Source organism: Fusarium graminearum, chromosome 2, assembly GCF_000240135.3.
Source record: "Fusarium graminearum PH-1 chromosome 2, whole genome shotgun sequence".
Lineage (NCBI taxonomy): Eukaryota > Fungi > Ascomycota > Sordariomycetes > Hypocreales > Nectriaceae > Fusarium > Fusarium graminearum.
Window position 1 is genome coordinate 1,537,016 of NC_026475.1, and position 16,297 is coordinate 1,553,312.

The window sequence follows — 16,297 nt, forward strand, 5'->3', positions numbered from 1 at the left end:
AGGTGTATCTGGTGTCCACTTAGATCGTTAAGTGGTTCCTGATTGCCGAGAGGCGTCGTTAAGCAGAAATAGAGTTGAGAACTTTACAAAAGCGGGAGGCGTGAGTACTGTTCCTGGGCCACGGCATTGTACAAAAAGTTCCTGTCACTATATCTGCTGCCGTTCCAAGTTGGAGTGATTCTATTCGTGGGGCCGGGAGAGGCGGATAGTTCCATGTTAACTTGGTCCATGAGAATCAATTTAAAAATAGCCATCTGTGAGATATACTTTCCATGCATTTGCAGCTGTATGAATCAATATTAGCTTTAAAAAAATATGGTGTTTTACTGAGAAACTTGGTGAGCGCTCTTGGCAGTAGGGGGGCTGGTACTTGGATGAGGTCAGAAGGAAGTCACTGTGTATTTTTTGTCCCTGTTAGTCGTGTTGAAAAAGTTTATTGTCGACGGCTGAGAGAGTAATCTCGAGATGGGGACGATGATACTGTAACTAATGGAGGTAGATGATGGAGGAGGTATTGGAATGTTGTCACAGTAGCTTATGAAGCTAAGTCCATGTGAAGCCAAAACAGTGTCGATATGCACCGTGTATACCATATTCGCACTAATACGCACCTACCGAATCCGTTCAACTTATACACAAGTCATCCGATCTGGGCAATCTTTGTCTTGCCAAGAAGCCATTCTATCAGCCTCTTTCTTACTTCATCAAGCATCTTGACGCTAGACTCAGTTCAGCATCGTATCAAAAGACTAACAAGTCGATACTTATCATGTGTTACTCAAACTGGCTTAGTTTTTCTGCCTTTGAGCTTCATCATCTATGCGACTTCTCGATTTAGCGACCTTGGGAACGGAGACCCTGATCTCGTTCCGAGAACTCTGACAAAGGGAAAAATCTGCATTGGTTTTGCTCAATACTGGAGTAGACGGCCATTCCTGAGCTTTGTTCCTGACTAGTTTCTACGCCTCGGATACCCCTGGTGTTGAACTTTATCAAGACACTGTCTGTTCCCTTTTGACCAAGCCAGTCGCTTTCTTTCACTCATATTTTTGGATTTCAATCTTTATTTCTATTCAATATTTGAGTCTTTAAGTGTTTAAGTCTTTAGCTATTGAACACTCTCGTTACCATGAGCAACCCGTATCGAAAAAGCAGCTATGGTAGCCATGATGGCATGGGCCCAACCGACATGCCACGAAGATCCATGGACTCCAATGGCAACCACGCAGATGCGACCGGGACTGGATATCGTCAAAGCATTGATAATGGACGTGGCTCAGGCTCTGCCAGTAATGCAGGCATGTTCAGCATCCCAGAGTACGCAAGTCCTTCTTCAGAATGCGACTCTGGAACTCAAGTCGATGGCCGAAATCGCTACTTCCACTCCAGAAGAGTGAGACCTGGTGAAGTCGAGAAGCCGTGGCTCGAAAAGACCAATCCCAAGGAGAAATGGGTCTCCATTTTCCCCCTTCTCGCCATCTTCCTCGGCCTCGTTGGATCCGGCTTTCTCGTTTGGGACGGTGTCAGGAGTGTGGTCAAGAACAAGTATTGCCCTGTCCTGGATGAAGACTTTAGTCAAGGTCTAAACCCAAATATTTGGACTAAAGAAGTTGAAGTCGGTGGATACGGGTATGTTCTATTCCTAAAAGCTTCTTATTTACCTCGGTACTGACCCATATAGAAACGGCCAGTTTGAAGAAACTACCGGCGGTGACGAGAACGTCTACGTTGACAACGGCAATCTCATAGTCAAGGCCACACTGCAAGACTCAAAGCTGTTGCAAAAGAACAATGTCATCAACCTTCTCAAGGACGGCACCTGCACTTCCAAAGTTTGGTCCAACTGCGTTGCTGCCACCAATCTGACCGGAGGAAACAACACTATCATCCCTCCCGTCAGGTCTGGGCGCATTAATACCAAGAAGGGTGCCAACATCAAATATGGTCGAATTGAAGTTACTGCAAAGCTACCTGAAGGTGATTGGCTTTGGCCCGCTATCTGGATGCTTCCCAAGACAAGCAAGTATGGCCCTTGGCCTCGCTCCGGAGAGATTGACATTATTGAATCGCGTGGAAACAACTGGACGTACAAACAAGGTGGAAATGACATTATTTCTTCAGCTCTGCACTGGGGACCCAACTCTGCCAACGACGGTTGGTGGAAGACCAACAACAAGCGAAAAGCTCTGCATACAACCTACAGTGCCGGGTTTAACATGTTTGGTTTGGAGTGGTCTGAAAAGTATCTCTTCACTTATGTCAACACCCGCCTTCTTCAAGTCACATACACGAACTTCAAAAAACCCATGTACCAACGAGGAGGGTTCCCTGATGTAGACCAGAATGGCACCCGACTCGATGATCCCTGGGCTGCCGCAAACGATGTCAATGCACCGTTTGACCAAGAGTTTTACCTCATTATCAACCTGGCTGTTGGCGGTACAAATGGTTGGTTTCAAGATGGCAAGTCGGGCAAGCCCTGGTACGACGCCTCACCCACAGCGAAGAATGACTTTTGGGATGCTAGAGACCAGTGGTATCCTACCTGGAAACAACCACAGGTTGAGGTCAGTCGTGTTGTCATGATGCAGCAATGCAACGGCAACGAAAACGCGGATCTCTAAGGGGCATCATAAATGGTATGCCTTAATTGATGACGGCATGTTGTGATATCCTGGATTTTATTTTTGTTAAATATCGCTTGTTGGCTTTCCTACAATGCCATAGCCCGTCAGATATGCTTAGATTGTTTTATGATTTGATAGATAATTGTATGCCAAAATCACCATTCATGTACATGTTCCATGAAATCGACGGTCTGATGATTTGTCCTGAGTTCAACGATGGCAAACTAATCTCCATATGTTGGTATTATTTACTAGATGCGACCGATAGTCCTATCTTTTCTCTTCTAGTAATCTAAGAGTGTCCAGGTCGTTGTGTTGAGTCATCCGCTGGCGGATCGCTCTTCGATATCATGTCACTACCATGACTTGCACCTTACCAACAACAACGATATCAAGAGTCTGATTCTCTCTGAGATCATAATTATACTCCAGTAGATTCAAGCCAGTGGCCACAGAGGTTGGCCGTGTTGGAGCTTTGATACTGTCCCTCCGGCCCGAGAGTAAAGAGCCACTAAGCTTTAGCCATGCCGATTAGCTATGAGAACATGAAGGCATTGTATTCTAGGCACATGCGAAGGCTGGTATTTGTCATGAATCGAGATTGAAACTCGTACCGGCTTTAGAGGACGCGATCTTCCTGTCAGTGGAGAGCGGAGGCGCCGAACTTTGAGGATTGTAAGGATGCGCCACGTTCACAAGTGAATAGGATAGTCTAGTCTACTATCGTCGATTAGTCTTCTCAACTTCAATGACTGGAACTCCAGAAAGTTTGATCCGGGTCGAAAGGCCATGCCATTTCCGGAGCAAAGACCGTTGTGACTTGCTCAATAATAGCCAGTTCAAGGTACCAGGGGAAGATCTGCAGGATGACGACCACAATGGGCGTGCTTCAACTCACTACTTGCAGATGGATGGTGGAAGGTATGCAGTTTCAGGTACGGAAGATGCATGAAGCCCTATATATCAACCCATTCTGCATCAAGGTTCAACAGTCGTCAACTGTAGGATCGAACTTTTGGCTCTGGTAGTCATGACTCTGTGAATGTTATACTAGACGTTTGACTTGGGTGCGAGGAGATATGAACAAACAAAAATATTTGCTTCTTCAGGCTTGAGTGATGTAGACGCGTCACTCGCGTGTCGGCCCTGAGACTCATGGCAAACGAGACGAGGTCAAAGGGTGTGATGCGAGCAGTCCATGATGACAGAACCTTGATTCCGGACCAAAGGACTGACCCACCCGGCGCGAATGGTGAAAGGAAGTGTCCAAGAGATGATTCACGGCAGCGTATCTGATGCAGGTTCATATCTATATTTAGGTCTTTCGTGCGGGTATGGGAATCATCACGAAGCTGATGGCCCAAATCTCCAAATTATGGAGTCTGCTAAGTCATATATTACGTGTATCCAAAAGATCATTACGACATGAAACACAGCATATCCAGATCTTTGGAAAGTATGGGTGCCAAGTGAGATAAAAATACGAATACCCACTCGAGGATGACCGAAATGCATCGGCAGCCAAGTGAAAATGATGATAAATAGAGAATTTGTGTTTGCGCCAACCTGTTGGGTGGGAACTCGTGATTAGTAGCAATATTGACCAGCAGCTATCCACATGGAAAGTGGAATATTCTTCTGGCTACGTTCCCAACGACATCCGTCGGCAAAGTGAAAGAGGTTGCTGGTCACTGGTCTGGGTCGTCTGTTGGACGTGTAGGAGAAGCCGTGGACCGATTGGGACGTCCAGGGCCTCTCCGTGCCTTAGGCTATGCAAGCACTCTCGGGACGGCGCGAAGCTAGAAGCCATTGAAGTCAAAGTCTGGTTATAGACTTTAGCATGACCATGTCAGGTACTGGGAAGGAATGCTGTAGGGTAATAAGTGGGCGGGGGTTTCAGCGTGAGTATCAGTTTCGATCGGGAACTCGATAGTTAGTTGCGGAATGTCACAAGAACAGATGATGAAAGCGAGGGTATTCATTGCAGTGTTTGTTTCTGTCGGTATATCGACAATTTTATATAGATGGACCGGGAGAAGGTAAAGCTGTTTGGTGGTTCCTGCATCAAGACATGAATGATCGCTCCTGCAGGTACAGGCCTTCGCTCGTTCCTGCATTTACCTGCATTGGTCAGACTCTAGTTCATCCCATCGTGCTTTCCCTTTCCCGGAGGTCAGCAAAAAGCCACACGCCACATGTAGCTGTCAATGGGACTAGAGGAGGGGCAGGTGCGATCCGCTTGCCCAATTTGTGTAGCAAGCACGAAATGATAGAATTTGATTGGTCCATTTTCATGTGTCCTTAGTCTAGATCATGAGCATACTTTACCCGCACTCCAACTTCACCTCAACACCAACACCAACACCAACACCTCGCATGCACCAAAAGTCGCATAATGTACACGAAAGCAAATCGAAGCTGTCTGTTCGGATACTCAGAGTGTATACACAAATCTGCCATACGAACCAGCCATTTTGTAACCCATAAGAATAGGTTAAACGGTGTTCTCACCATGCTGGTTTCTCACCTGTATCGTTTTGTAAGATGGAATGCCACTTACAATGCCAGGAGCTTCCAGCCCTCGGTAATCTCACCCAAAAAAGGTAGTATTTGCCACCAGCTCGCAACCATCAGCTTCAGCAGGGTGAGGTACAGTTTGATCTCTTAGTCGTTTGTCAGGCACTCACAAGTATGCTTGGCATCAACTGGCTCGAACGAACATCGAATGTGATTAGAACCACCAAATCGCTATCTACCAACAAGCTTTGAAGCCCACTTGGACCTGCCTCGGCTCCAGCCACATGGGGACGCTCTACTTTCTGAAACTTTTTGCTTTGCGTCTGAACCAGGTAGTTGGTTAGAGTCGCTGCATTTACAGAAACACACCTGCAGGACTACCAGGTTGTTGAAGGGTTCACTGGGGTCTTGCTATCTACTTTAGTTACTGTCACCCCTCTCTCGAGCATCCACTATGGCCACCCGGACTCAGGACTGTCCGGGACAATGGTGGTCTCGAGGCTTGGCTAACCTAGTTGTGACTGTCTATATGGGTGTCTCTTTTCATTTTGTCCGTTTGTGATTCGCTTCTCATGCTTCTTTCGCTTTGTCCGACCTCATTGCCTTGCTCCCCGTCCTCGGTGGCGTATTATCGCATACTACGCTTTTCTCGGGACAAGAAAACTTTAATACACTGGCCTGCAGTTGAATATGACGAGGAGCCCAATTTGTTTAATTGAGCGGTCGTTGCACTTTGAGGTTCGATTCTTGGATCTTTAATCTACACTCACTACTATCCTTCACTCTCTTCATTCATTCTTTCATCCACCTAGTCACTCATTCACTCACTCTGCGAAATCACCTTTCATTCATTCGCCATATCGTTCTTTTGAAATATTCATGGCCAGCAACATTTGAGACCTTTCGATCATTCCAATTGGATCACGCATCTCAGGTCACTCCTTTATTTCATATTAACTAGGACAAACTCCAAACACCCTTTCATATCAATATAACTTTCCAAGTTCGTACTGAGGATTTATTTAAGCCATCTGTCGTCACAATGGGCATTGGCAGCTACTTCAAGGCGGAGATCCCGCCTCAAATTCCGGTAGGACCTCCTCCTAGGAGGCCTAGCCACCGGCCTTCTGTTTCTGTCCATGCTCCCATAGAGGAGAAGGTTCCTCCAGCTGCTGTTGTCGAACTAAACCCAACAGCTGGGCCCAAATTCACTGCAGGCCCTCCTTCTATCGCGCCCTCGACCGGCAGCAGTGGACTTCTTGATGATATCAAACACGAAGTCATGGTTAACTACCTGTACCAACAACAATGTTCTCAACTTTGGGTTGGTGACAGCTCTGGTGAGATCGAGGGTGTTCTTCTGCGCAAGTCACGCGGACAGTACATGGCTTGCCCACCTCAACTAGGGCAATCTCCATTTGCTATTGCCTGCACGGCACTCAACGTTCAAGTATGTTAAAATCTTAATGCCATCAATTAACTCATTACTAACTTGTTTCCTAGTGTGCCATGACTGTAAACTCTCGTGTTATCAAGACCTTTCTTCAGTGGTCGCCTGATGCGGTGGACGTGCCATTGATGAATGGTCTCCGCGTGCAAATCTTGCCCACTGTCAATGACCTACCCAGAGCCCGCAAGCATCAATTTGCAGCTTTCATTGCTTCCGATGGCCTTCTGGTTGTCTGGGACGATGACGCCTTGAACTTGATGGCCCGCGCCAAGATCATTGAATCAGAGCTCATGGAGCTTGTATGGAACTCGGGACAGGCGATGGACGAAGATGAGAAAGATTCGTCCACTGAGGTTGAGTATGAGGTTGACGAGGAGAGTGGTGAGATCAAGCCTGAAACTCGGCCAATTCATCTCCAGAACGCCATTCTCGTTTCGCTCACACTTCTAATCGTTATGGCCTCCCTCGGTGCTGCCTGGAGACAGCTCGCTGTCGAGATTGCCATCGATGGTGACTACAAGCGCCTTGGTCTTGTTGCCCTCTTTCCCATCCAAGTCTTTTTCTCTCTCTTCTTCGCTCAAGTCATTGTTGGCTGTTTGGCACAAATCTTTGGTCCCATCCGTCAACTGACCATCAACTCGAAATTCTACTCAGCCCGCCCGCCCAGAAGACTCCAAGGCGCTACACTACCTCACATCACCATTCAATGCCCTGTCTACAAGGAAGGTCTAAACGCAGTTATTCTCCCTACCGTCAAGTCTATCAAGCAAGCCATGTCAACCTATGAGCTTCAGGGTGGGTCTGCCAACATGTTCATCAACGATGATGGCCTCCAACTTGTCAGCCCGGAGGAGCGTGATGCTCGTATTGAGTTCTACGCCGATAACAGTATTGGATGGGTCGCACGACCCAAGCATGGTGAGGAGGGCTTCGTACGAAAGGGCAAGTTCAAGAAGGCTTCAAACATGAACTTTGGCCTCATGATCTCCTGCAAGGTCGAGGAACGTCTCCAGCTCATTAAGCGACCAGCCGACTGGAGTCAAGCTGATGAAGCTCTTGCCTATGAGCAGGCTCTCAAGGATGTTCTTGAGGAGAATGGCCGTGCCTGGGCTGACGGAAACATTCGTGTCGGCGACTACATCCTCCTCATTGATTCTGATACACGAGTTCCCACTGATTGCCTCCTGGACTCCGTCTCTGAGATGGAGCAGTCACCTGAAGTTGGAATCATGCAATTCTCTTCTGGTGTTATGCAAGTTGTGCATACCTACTTCGAGAACGGTATTACCTTCTTCACGGACCTTATCTACACTGCCATTCGTTTCACTGTCTCCAACGGCGACGTTGCTCCATTTGTTGGTCACAACGCCATCCTTCGCTGGTCTGCTATCCAACAGGTCGCTTATCAGGATGAAGATGGATATGACAAATTCTGGTCCGAGAGTCACGTTTCCGAAGATTTTGATATGTCCCTCCGTCTACAGTGCAATGGCTACATCATCCGTCTCGCTGCTTGGGCCGGCGATGGCTTCAAAGAGGGCGTGTCTCTGACCGTGTATGATGAGCTTGCTCGATGGGAAAAGTACGCTTTCGGATGCAATGAGCTTTTGTTCAACCCCATTCGTACATGGTTGTGGCGCGGTCCTTTCACTCCTTTGTTCCGTCGTTTCTGTTTCTCTAACATTCGTTTTACCTCCAAGATCACTGTTATTTCCTACATCGGCACCTACTATGCTATTGGCGCTGCGTGGATCATGACTACTGCCAATTACTTCCTGATGGGCTGGTTCAACGGATATCTCGACAAGTACTACCTTGATTCCTGGCAGGTGTGGTTTTCTATCATTCTTGTCTTCAACGGCCTTGGTAACCTCGCGCTTGCTGTTATGCGATACCGTTCTGGTGAGCGTAGCCTCGGATATGCCATCTACGAGAATTTCAAATGGACCCTGATGCTGGCTCTTTTCCTTGGAGGTCTTTCTCTCCACGTCAGTCAAGCTTTACTAGCACATATGTTTGAGATTGACATGAGCTGGGGTTCTACTTCTAAGGAGGCCGAATTCTCCAACTTCTTTATTGAAGTTCCTAAGGTTTTGAAGAAGGTAAGCTCTCTCGTGTCGTGGAGTAGCTTTGAATGTTTGCTAACATCTCTCAATAGTTCCGCGTCTCTATGACTCTGTCTTTGCTGGCTATCATCGGCCTCGTCATCATGGCTACTGCGGACTTTGTTCCTCATGACTGGCGCATTAATGATTTCGTTGCCATTCTACCCATGGCCACTGTAGCTGGAAGTCACCTTCTGTTGCCTTTAGCCCTTAACCCTGCCCTGATGACCTTCTCTTGGTAAATCTGGTTCCTGTATCATCCAAAAAGCATATCAGTTTGTTTCATTTGTGTTGTTTTTGCGTCCAGTTTCAATGATGGAACCATAGAAACATATACTCCATGGAGCATTCGTTTTAGTCATTACATTTCGAGGGATTATACCCTATTTCAATAGTCAATAAATCCATCATACGGCTTATATCCATTTGAAGTGCAGCGTACTTGACATTGTGATGCTTGCGTGCTCGCTGCCGCGGAACTGCTCTAACATAGCCCTGTTATTCGGACTATTAGAAGCAACACACACACGAACAGTTCATCATCCAGTATCTTAATTTACAGGATTTTGGTAGGGTGGAACACATTCTACTCAACAGTGAGGATTGGCTCTTCAAAGGACTTGACTTACTTTTGCACAAGTCTTATCATGTCTAGTTTGGATTAAAACTTGTGGCCAAAACAGAAAACACGAGTCGTCAATGATCGATGCTCACATCACAAAAGAACAAAAGATAAAAGTCAGTCGATGTTTGATTTGATTCAAAGTCGTCTATCCCAAGCAAACCAACGCCTCTATCCCGTCCTATCAATTCTATCTAAGTGAGTACCATTCATTCTTCATAGCGTGATGCAACATCATTGATGCCTCGCAATAGAGTTCTCTTTCTGAAAGCAGTCGTCATGTGCCGCTCAACATGAAATCTCGTTCATATCTGCAGATCTTCCGAAACAAGACGCACACGAAAATAAAAATAAAAATGCAAAACTTTTCTTAGTTGTCCTCATCATCAGTGTCGGGAGGGTGGGGAGTTCCCTTGGGGCTGTTGAGCCACTCGATGTGGCGAAGCCGGCGACGGACCTCACGCTCCTTAACCTCCTTCTTGGTCATCTTCTTCTTCTTTCTGGCACGGAACTTCATATCAGAGTTGTCCTCGATGCCACTGTTGACTGCGCTGCTCACAACGGAGCTGGCAGCAGTGCTGTTGACGCCGCTGCTGGGACGGCTGTCCTCGAAGCGGTCGAGGCTGATAGCAGCGTTACCCTTCAGGGCAACACGGCCATCGTTGACGTGCCACTGCTCGGAGCAAAGGGCACCGACGAACTCCTCGTTGTGAGAAATCAGGATGACACCACCCTTGAAGTCACGGATAGCGACAGCAAGACCACCAAGAGAGTCTCGATCCAAGAAGTTAGTAGGCTCGTCGAGCACGAGAAGATGGGGGTTGTTCCACATGGCTCCAGCAATGACGACCTTGACCTTCTGTCCACCGGAAAGAGAGCCGATCTCGTTGTGGTTGGCGATCTCGGGGTCAAGACCAAGATCCTCAAAGTGCTTGGAGATAACCTTGGGCTGGAGCTCACGGTAACCAAGACCCTCTCGGGAAGCCTCGTGATCGTCGAACTCCTGGACAAGCTTGTCGAAACCAAGCTCGGAAAGAGTCTCACGAGAGATCATAGTGTTGTTCTTAGGGAGCAGACCTCGCCACTTACTATTGGGGGTTAGTAAAACACTTTGTTTCAACAGAGCAAGGGGACTTACACTTCGTATTGGAAGGTCTTCTTGTACTTCTGACGACCAACCAGGGACTCAACTTGACGAGCGGACTTTCCGTCCTTCAAGTCAACCCACTTGTCCATCTGGGCGCGGTCGGCCTCTGACAAGGCACGAGTCTGCTTCATATGAACCTCTCGGTCGTCACCGTGCTGGTAACGCCATTGGAGGTACTGGTTAGGGGTCTTCTCCAAGTGCATCTCAACGTGCTCCAGAGCGTGCTGCTTGATGTAACCGATACGCAAGTTAGGGTGCTTCTCAACCTTTCCGGTGCTGGGAATGGTTTCGCCAGTAAGGAGCTTGATGAGTGTCGACTTTCCGGCACCGTTGGGGCCAATAATAGCAACGCGAGATGACAGAGTCAGCTGACAAGAGACGTCTGACAGAGAGGGCTTCGGTGCGTTGGGGTAGGCGTATGAAACGTTTGACATGCGAATAATAGCACGAGTCTGAGACTTAACACCGGTCAAGATACCAGGAGGGGGGAACTTGAACTGGACAGTAGAGGCGGAAAGAGTGTAGTAACTCTTGGCCTCGGGCTTGATCTGGACAAAGTTGGCCAGGTTACCCTTGTAGCAGGCCAGCTTTTTGTTGGGCTCGTAATGGTAGATGTCAGTGGTAACATTGTCCAAGAAGCCAGAGTCGTGAGAAACAATAAGACTGGTAATGTCGGGGTGAGACTTGAGGTAGTTCTCGAGCCATGCAATGTTGGCAACGTCAAGATGGTTAGTAGGTTCGTCAAGAAGAAGGACATCAGCGCGCTGCAGCATAGCACGGGCCAAAGCCAGCTTCATCTTCCAACCTCCAGACAGAGATCCAACTCTCTCAGACTGGCGACCCTCAGGGCCAGCAGTGAAACCGAACTCGGCCAAAACCTCAGAGATACGCTCAAGGCCTTGTGTGGCAATCTCGGGGTCCTTGGCAACGAACTCGAGAATGCTGATATCAGCATCCTCGCCCTGGTTGTGCTCGACATAACAAGTGCGGAGAACGTCCTGAGGAGGGAAGCCCTCAAGCTTGCCGTTCGCGATACTTCGCATAAGAGTCGACTTTCCAGCACCGTTTCGGCCGCAAAGACCGTAACGGTGACCCTTGAGAAGTCGCAAGTTGGTGTGCGACAGGAGAAGCATACCACCGTAGGCGAGAGAGAAGTCAGCGTTGACAATCTCAACCTCACCATCGTCCTCCTTCTCGGGAACACCGTACTTGCGCTCATCCTCCTCGACGTAGTACTTCTGGACGGCATCGGCAACCTTTTGGGGGGCCTCAGCATCCTTCAGGAAGGTCTTGATGTAAGGAGCAATTCGTCCAGAGATACGGTTGACGTAGCGGTAGTTGACATCGATAGCAACCATGTCGGAGATGTAGGGACGAGCCTGCTTGAAGAGCTCTTGCTGGCTAGCAAGGCCGCCGTTGGCCTTGATCTGCTCGTCAAGAACCTTGGCGACATCTTCGCCAGATGTACGGGCAACAACGTCCTTATCATCACCCATAGCCTTCTCCATAGTGGCGAGGGCGCGCTCAGCAATCTCACGGACCTCAGGAAGAGAGGCTCGGTCGCAAACGCTCTTGACACCGGGAATCAGCTTGGGCAAGAAAGTTCGGGCCTCGATAGGATCGTGGACTAGCTTGGTCAAGTTCTCGACAATGACAACGGTCTGTCGCAAAACCTCCTGGGCAGTAGTAGGGCTGTTGAGAGATCGCTCCAGGAAAGGTGTCAGGAGAGCCAGCACGGGCGATGTGACAATGGCGACAAAGGTAGTCTGAGACAGGGCGTGGATAGCCTTCTGAAGAGTCTGGGAAGAGGGGTGCTGCATGGTGTCGACGAGCAGAGGAATACGGGGGGCGACATCGTCGTTGGAGAGAAGAGTGGTGAGCGAGTTCATGGTTGCAACAGCCTGCTTCTCAACTTCGGACTTCAAGTCGTGCATGCCACCCTCAACAATAGGGATCAGGCCAGCGAGCTTGGCACCCAAAGACTCGCGGAGAAGATCCTTCTCGATAGCCTCCTCCTTGGTGCCTCCAAGAGAGACCTTGGCCTTATCGGCCATCTTCTGCAGCAACTTGTAGGCGCCGACAGTTCCCTGCCATTTTCCGGTCTTCTTAGAAAGGTACTCGACCAGGGCAGGAAGGAGACCAGTAATGAGGGCCTCTGGGCTCAGGATGCCAAAGGTGGCATCGAGGCCGTATTGGGCAGCATCGCGAACGACAGCGCCCTTATCGGAGAGAGCGTCGAGGGCAACGCCGACGAGGTTACTATCCTGGAGAAGGAGAACGACCTCGCTGATAGGCTGGCGAGGGAGAAAGCGCTCCAGAACAGCACCAAGAAGGTTCTGACCGGACTCGCGGCGAAGACCAGACTTCTTATCAGCGGCAGCCTTCTTGATCTCAGTGATGACACCGTAGTCGTTCAAGCCAGCGACGCCAACGGAAGAGAGGAGAATCTCGCAGAGGCCATAGCAAGCATCGATCGACGAGGCCGAGGTCTTTGCAGTGAAGATTGTGTTGAGGAGGTCGTTGATGGTTTCTTGGGATGGCGGGGGCGGGGCGTCGCCGGACGGCGGCGTAACAGGATGAGGCATCGTATCGAGGTTTCTTTGTTGTATCGCCTTGTGCAAACAAACAAATCGATCAATACGACAGATGTAAAAAGAGCCTCAGTCGGTATTAGGTGTTGTTCCTGTCGAGGACAACAGTAAAAAAGAATGAAAAACCAACAAGAACCAACGATGCCCTTGAGGGAAAAAAAAGGATAGCGAGCGTGGAAAAAGCGCTGCTTACGATGTCAGGTAGAACAGGGATTACTTTAGTTTCAAAGGTTGGGCGCACTAAATTTTGAATTTTTTCTTATCAATGCGTTATCGCCTGCACGGATCGGGCACTCCGCCTTTCCCTTATTTCCACGTGCATCTGGGGACTCTTTAAGTGGACTTTGGAAAGTGTATCACCAACCAGGAAGAACCTAAAAACTGAGATTTCCTAGTTGGTATCAGTAAGGTTGTGGCGGTCACTCTATTTGTGGAAAGGATGTGCAATGCATGAAGAGAATCTAAAGTTAGGTAGCTAACTTGTACTGTACTATGAAGAAATCTGGATAGAATCTTAAATGTACACCAGAGCCGACCGAGGCTGTTCATCCCACTCATTGCCCAACGCCTGTCTTTGCTGGCTGTGCCGGCTTTTCCAGAATTTTTTTACTAAAAAAAGAGAATACATAAATGCGGTCAGGTAGTTAAACGTGAATAGGGTATAATAAAGAGAAGAAAGAAACAGGCATCATCATATCATCCTCACCGCCCCCCAGATGATGAATACTTCCCAGTAGCTGCGCCAACCAAAAAGTATAATATAAGCGCAGCGCAACGTAATGCAAGGAGAAATCCCGATATTAAGCACCACAATTAATGGGGAGTATCATTTCTCAACGAGACGGGACCTTGGAAGCCAGATGATCCAGGGTTGACATCGTGCATTTCCAATCCCTGGGAGCTTGATCTTGGCCGCTTGTCCCTTCGGATGCCCAAGCGCTGGTCCCCTTCGTGGTAGTGGGCCTTGAATTGGTAATACGTGGGTTGTCGTGGACGGCAAAGAACAACAATAAAGTTCTTGAAAACGCTGGCTTGAGAAAATGCCCGGAAACGCTCCTTCTTGGCAAACTTGTGCGAGTTCATGTACTCTCTTGTTGTTTCGCCTCGTGCCATGAGGAAGATATGATAACCCATCAATGCAGCGGGATAGAGAAAGGTGATGAAACCAAGGAAGACGAGGGCGAAAGGAACCCTGAAATGATCGACGGCTTGGCCAAAGGAAATGCCTTGCCGGTTTCTGTAAAGGAGAATCTGTGTAAGAGAGGTGGCAATTAAATAAGCTGCGAGAACAGTCGCAGATGTAACAAAGGTAAAGAAATATCGGTAGTTGCGTTTTCCGACACAGTTATTGAGCCACACGCAGTGATGATCGTGGGTCTCTATGCAGTTGTCGCATAGGCGACAGTGATGAGCACGCGGTGGCCGCCAGATGTTGCACGTCCTACAGTGCTTAACTGGAACTTCCATAGCGGCAGTGGTTGATTCGGCAGATTTTATCAGCGCCCAATCTGTGGTAGGGGGACTTAGTTGGAGAGGGTCGTCATCGTCATCTACAGGTGGAAATTGATGTAGGTTTCGGGGTAGAATCTGAGCGGCGTTAGCATACAGGTGAGCTCTGCCACAGAAAGGAAACGGGACTTACACCAGGGTCGGTTACTGAGGCATGAATGAAAGATGAGAAACAAATGTAGGCAAGGTATGCAAACACGATGGGTATCGCAGGTGACACATTGTTCCATAACCATGGCGCCTCAAAGCCGAAGAATAGAGCACAAGGCACAACAACAAAGATGCCTGTCGCAATGTTGATGGGCCTTCCTCGTGTGTTTTGCCAGCGACCACCTAAGCAGAATACTGTGTTACCATCAAAATACTGATGGACACGACCAAGATCGGACTTCTGGCTGGGCTTGTACGGAACACGCGGGTGCTGCTGCTCATTATGAGAGTCAACAGGCCTGAACTGGGGCGATGAAGCAGCCGAAGATAGTTTCTCGGCTCCTTCAGTGCTCCGGTTCTGACTTAGCTGCCCGTCATTGCTTCGGCCAGGCATAAGAAAACTTGAGCGGAATGACCTTGGAGTCTTTATAGGACTAGGTAGGTTGGAAAGGTCTTTATAACTTTTGTCCACAATGATGCTGTGCTGAAAGTGGCCGGTATCCGAAGACATGCCTTGAAGGGGGCGAACACTATCTGTTAAACTTCCCGCTGGATAATGGCCATGGCTTGGGCTTGTATTCGCCGTTATTCTGTCCAAAGTTTCTTGCTCGGTCATCTCGGTACCTCGGGATGGCGGCGGTCGCATGTTTTCCTCGTTGCTCATTTGTCGTTGCAACTGCGCAATCGGGTTCGATATAATGCTCTGCCGCATTTGACTACTACTGGACTCGCCATGCTCATCGGACCTAGGTGACGTCGGAGATGTTGGAGATGTCGGGGATGAAGGTGACGCAGCAGCTGACATCTGGCTCATTGTCGATGGTCGATGTGATCCTCCTCTTTGCGCTTGTAATTTTTGCGAACTCATAGGGCGGAAGAAGGCATGCGATTGTAATGAGGGCACATGGCTTCTGCTTGACAAACTCGGTGGCTGACTGGTCGAACCGGCCGTCGAACTCTCAACACTTCCTCTCTTGGCCTGAACACCAGCAAGATATGTCTTGTTCCGCAACGACTGACTCTGCCACGGGCCTCTCGAAGAAGAAGCTCCAGTTCGTGCAGTATCAGGTCGCGAGCCCATATCCGTACTTTGTGGAATGCTCAATCTATTATTTTGCACCTCCGGCCCATCACCATCTTCGCTCGCGATATCCGTCATTCGGGAAGATACGATACTCAGTGGCCTCTGCGCGTCTGACCGGGAAACATATGGTGCCAGAAAGCCATCATCGTCGGGTTTCGAGGCCATGGCGGTGCTTTAGTAATTGTGTCGTCCGTGTAGTGCCCGCGCGCTGCGAGATGACTTGTCTGCGGTTCGTTCGGAATTAAAGAAGTGGTTGCGCGTTGGCCACGTTTTCGCTATGTCATTCAATGTCGTCCTCCAAATATCGTCTTTACCAATGAATGATGTCAAAAGACTCGTGTATCGAAAAGTAAAGTCGGCACGGTCGGCAGTTGTTCGCGTTACGCAGTACTGTACAAATGAACCAAAGGGAGGGACAGGGGTCAGGAGGCGGATTGAAGTCCCAAGAAAATAGGAATTAGAAGAAATGGTCGCAACAAGGTGAAAAATAAGATA

At 48.7% G+C, this 16,297-nt stretch overlaps 4 protein-coding genes across 4 annotated transcripts; 2 read left to right on the top strand and 2 right to left on the bottom strand.

Moving 5' to 3' along the window:
* Positions 1-1,129: 1,129 nt before the first annotated feature.
* Positions 1,130-2,624, top strand: FGSG_08534 (uncharacterized protein; the record flags this gene model as incomplete). The annotated part of the gene is made up of 2 exons (XM_011321922.1): positions 1,130-1,629; positions 1,682-2,624. The coding sequence occupies 2 exons, from the start codon at positions 1,130-1,132 to the stop codon at positions 2,622-2,624; spliced, it is 1,443 nt and encodes a 480-aa protein (XP_011320224.1).
* Positions 2,625-6,186: 3,562 nt separating this feature from the next.
* On the top strand, positions 6,187-9,052 carry FGSG_08533 (uncharacterized protein; the record flags this gene model as incomplete). The annotated part of the gene is made up of 3 exons (XM_011321923.1): positions 6,187-6,594; positions 6,648-8,696; positions 8,753-9,052. The coding sequence occupies 3 exons, from the start codon at positions 6,187-6,189 to the stop codon at positions 8,939-8,941; spliced, it is 2,646 nt and encodes an 881-aa protein (XP_011320225.1). The 3' UTR covers positions 8,942-9,052.
* A 639-nt stretch (positions 9,053-9,691) lies between these two features.
* FGSG_08532 (prion formation protein 1) lies at positions 9,692-13,053 on the bottom strand (the record flags this gene model as incomplete). Its single annotated transcript, XM_011321924.1, has 2 exons — positions 9,692-10,409; positions 10,460-13,053. The coding sequence occupies 2 exons, from the start codon at positions 13,051-13,053 to the stop codon at positions 9,692-9,694; spliced, it is 3,312 nt and encodes a 1,103-aa protein (XP_011320226.1).
* An 819-nt stretch (positions 13,054-13,872) lies between these two features.
* Positions 13,873-15,967, bottom strand: FGSG_08531 (palmitoyltransferase ERF2; the record flags this gene model as incomplete). Its single annotated transcript, XM_011321925.1, has 2 exons — positions 13,873-14,646; positions 14,702-15,967. The coding sequence occupies 2 exons, from the start codon at positions 15,965-15,967 to the stop codon at positions 13,873-13,875; spliced, it is 2,040 nt and encodes a 679-aa protein (XP_011320227.1).
* Between the last annotated feature and the right edge of the window lie 330 nt (positions 15,968-16,297).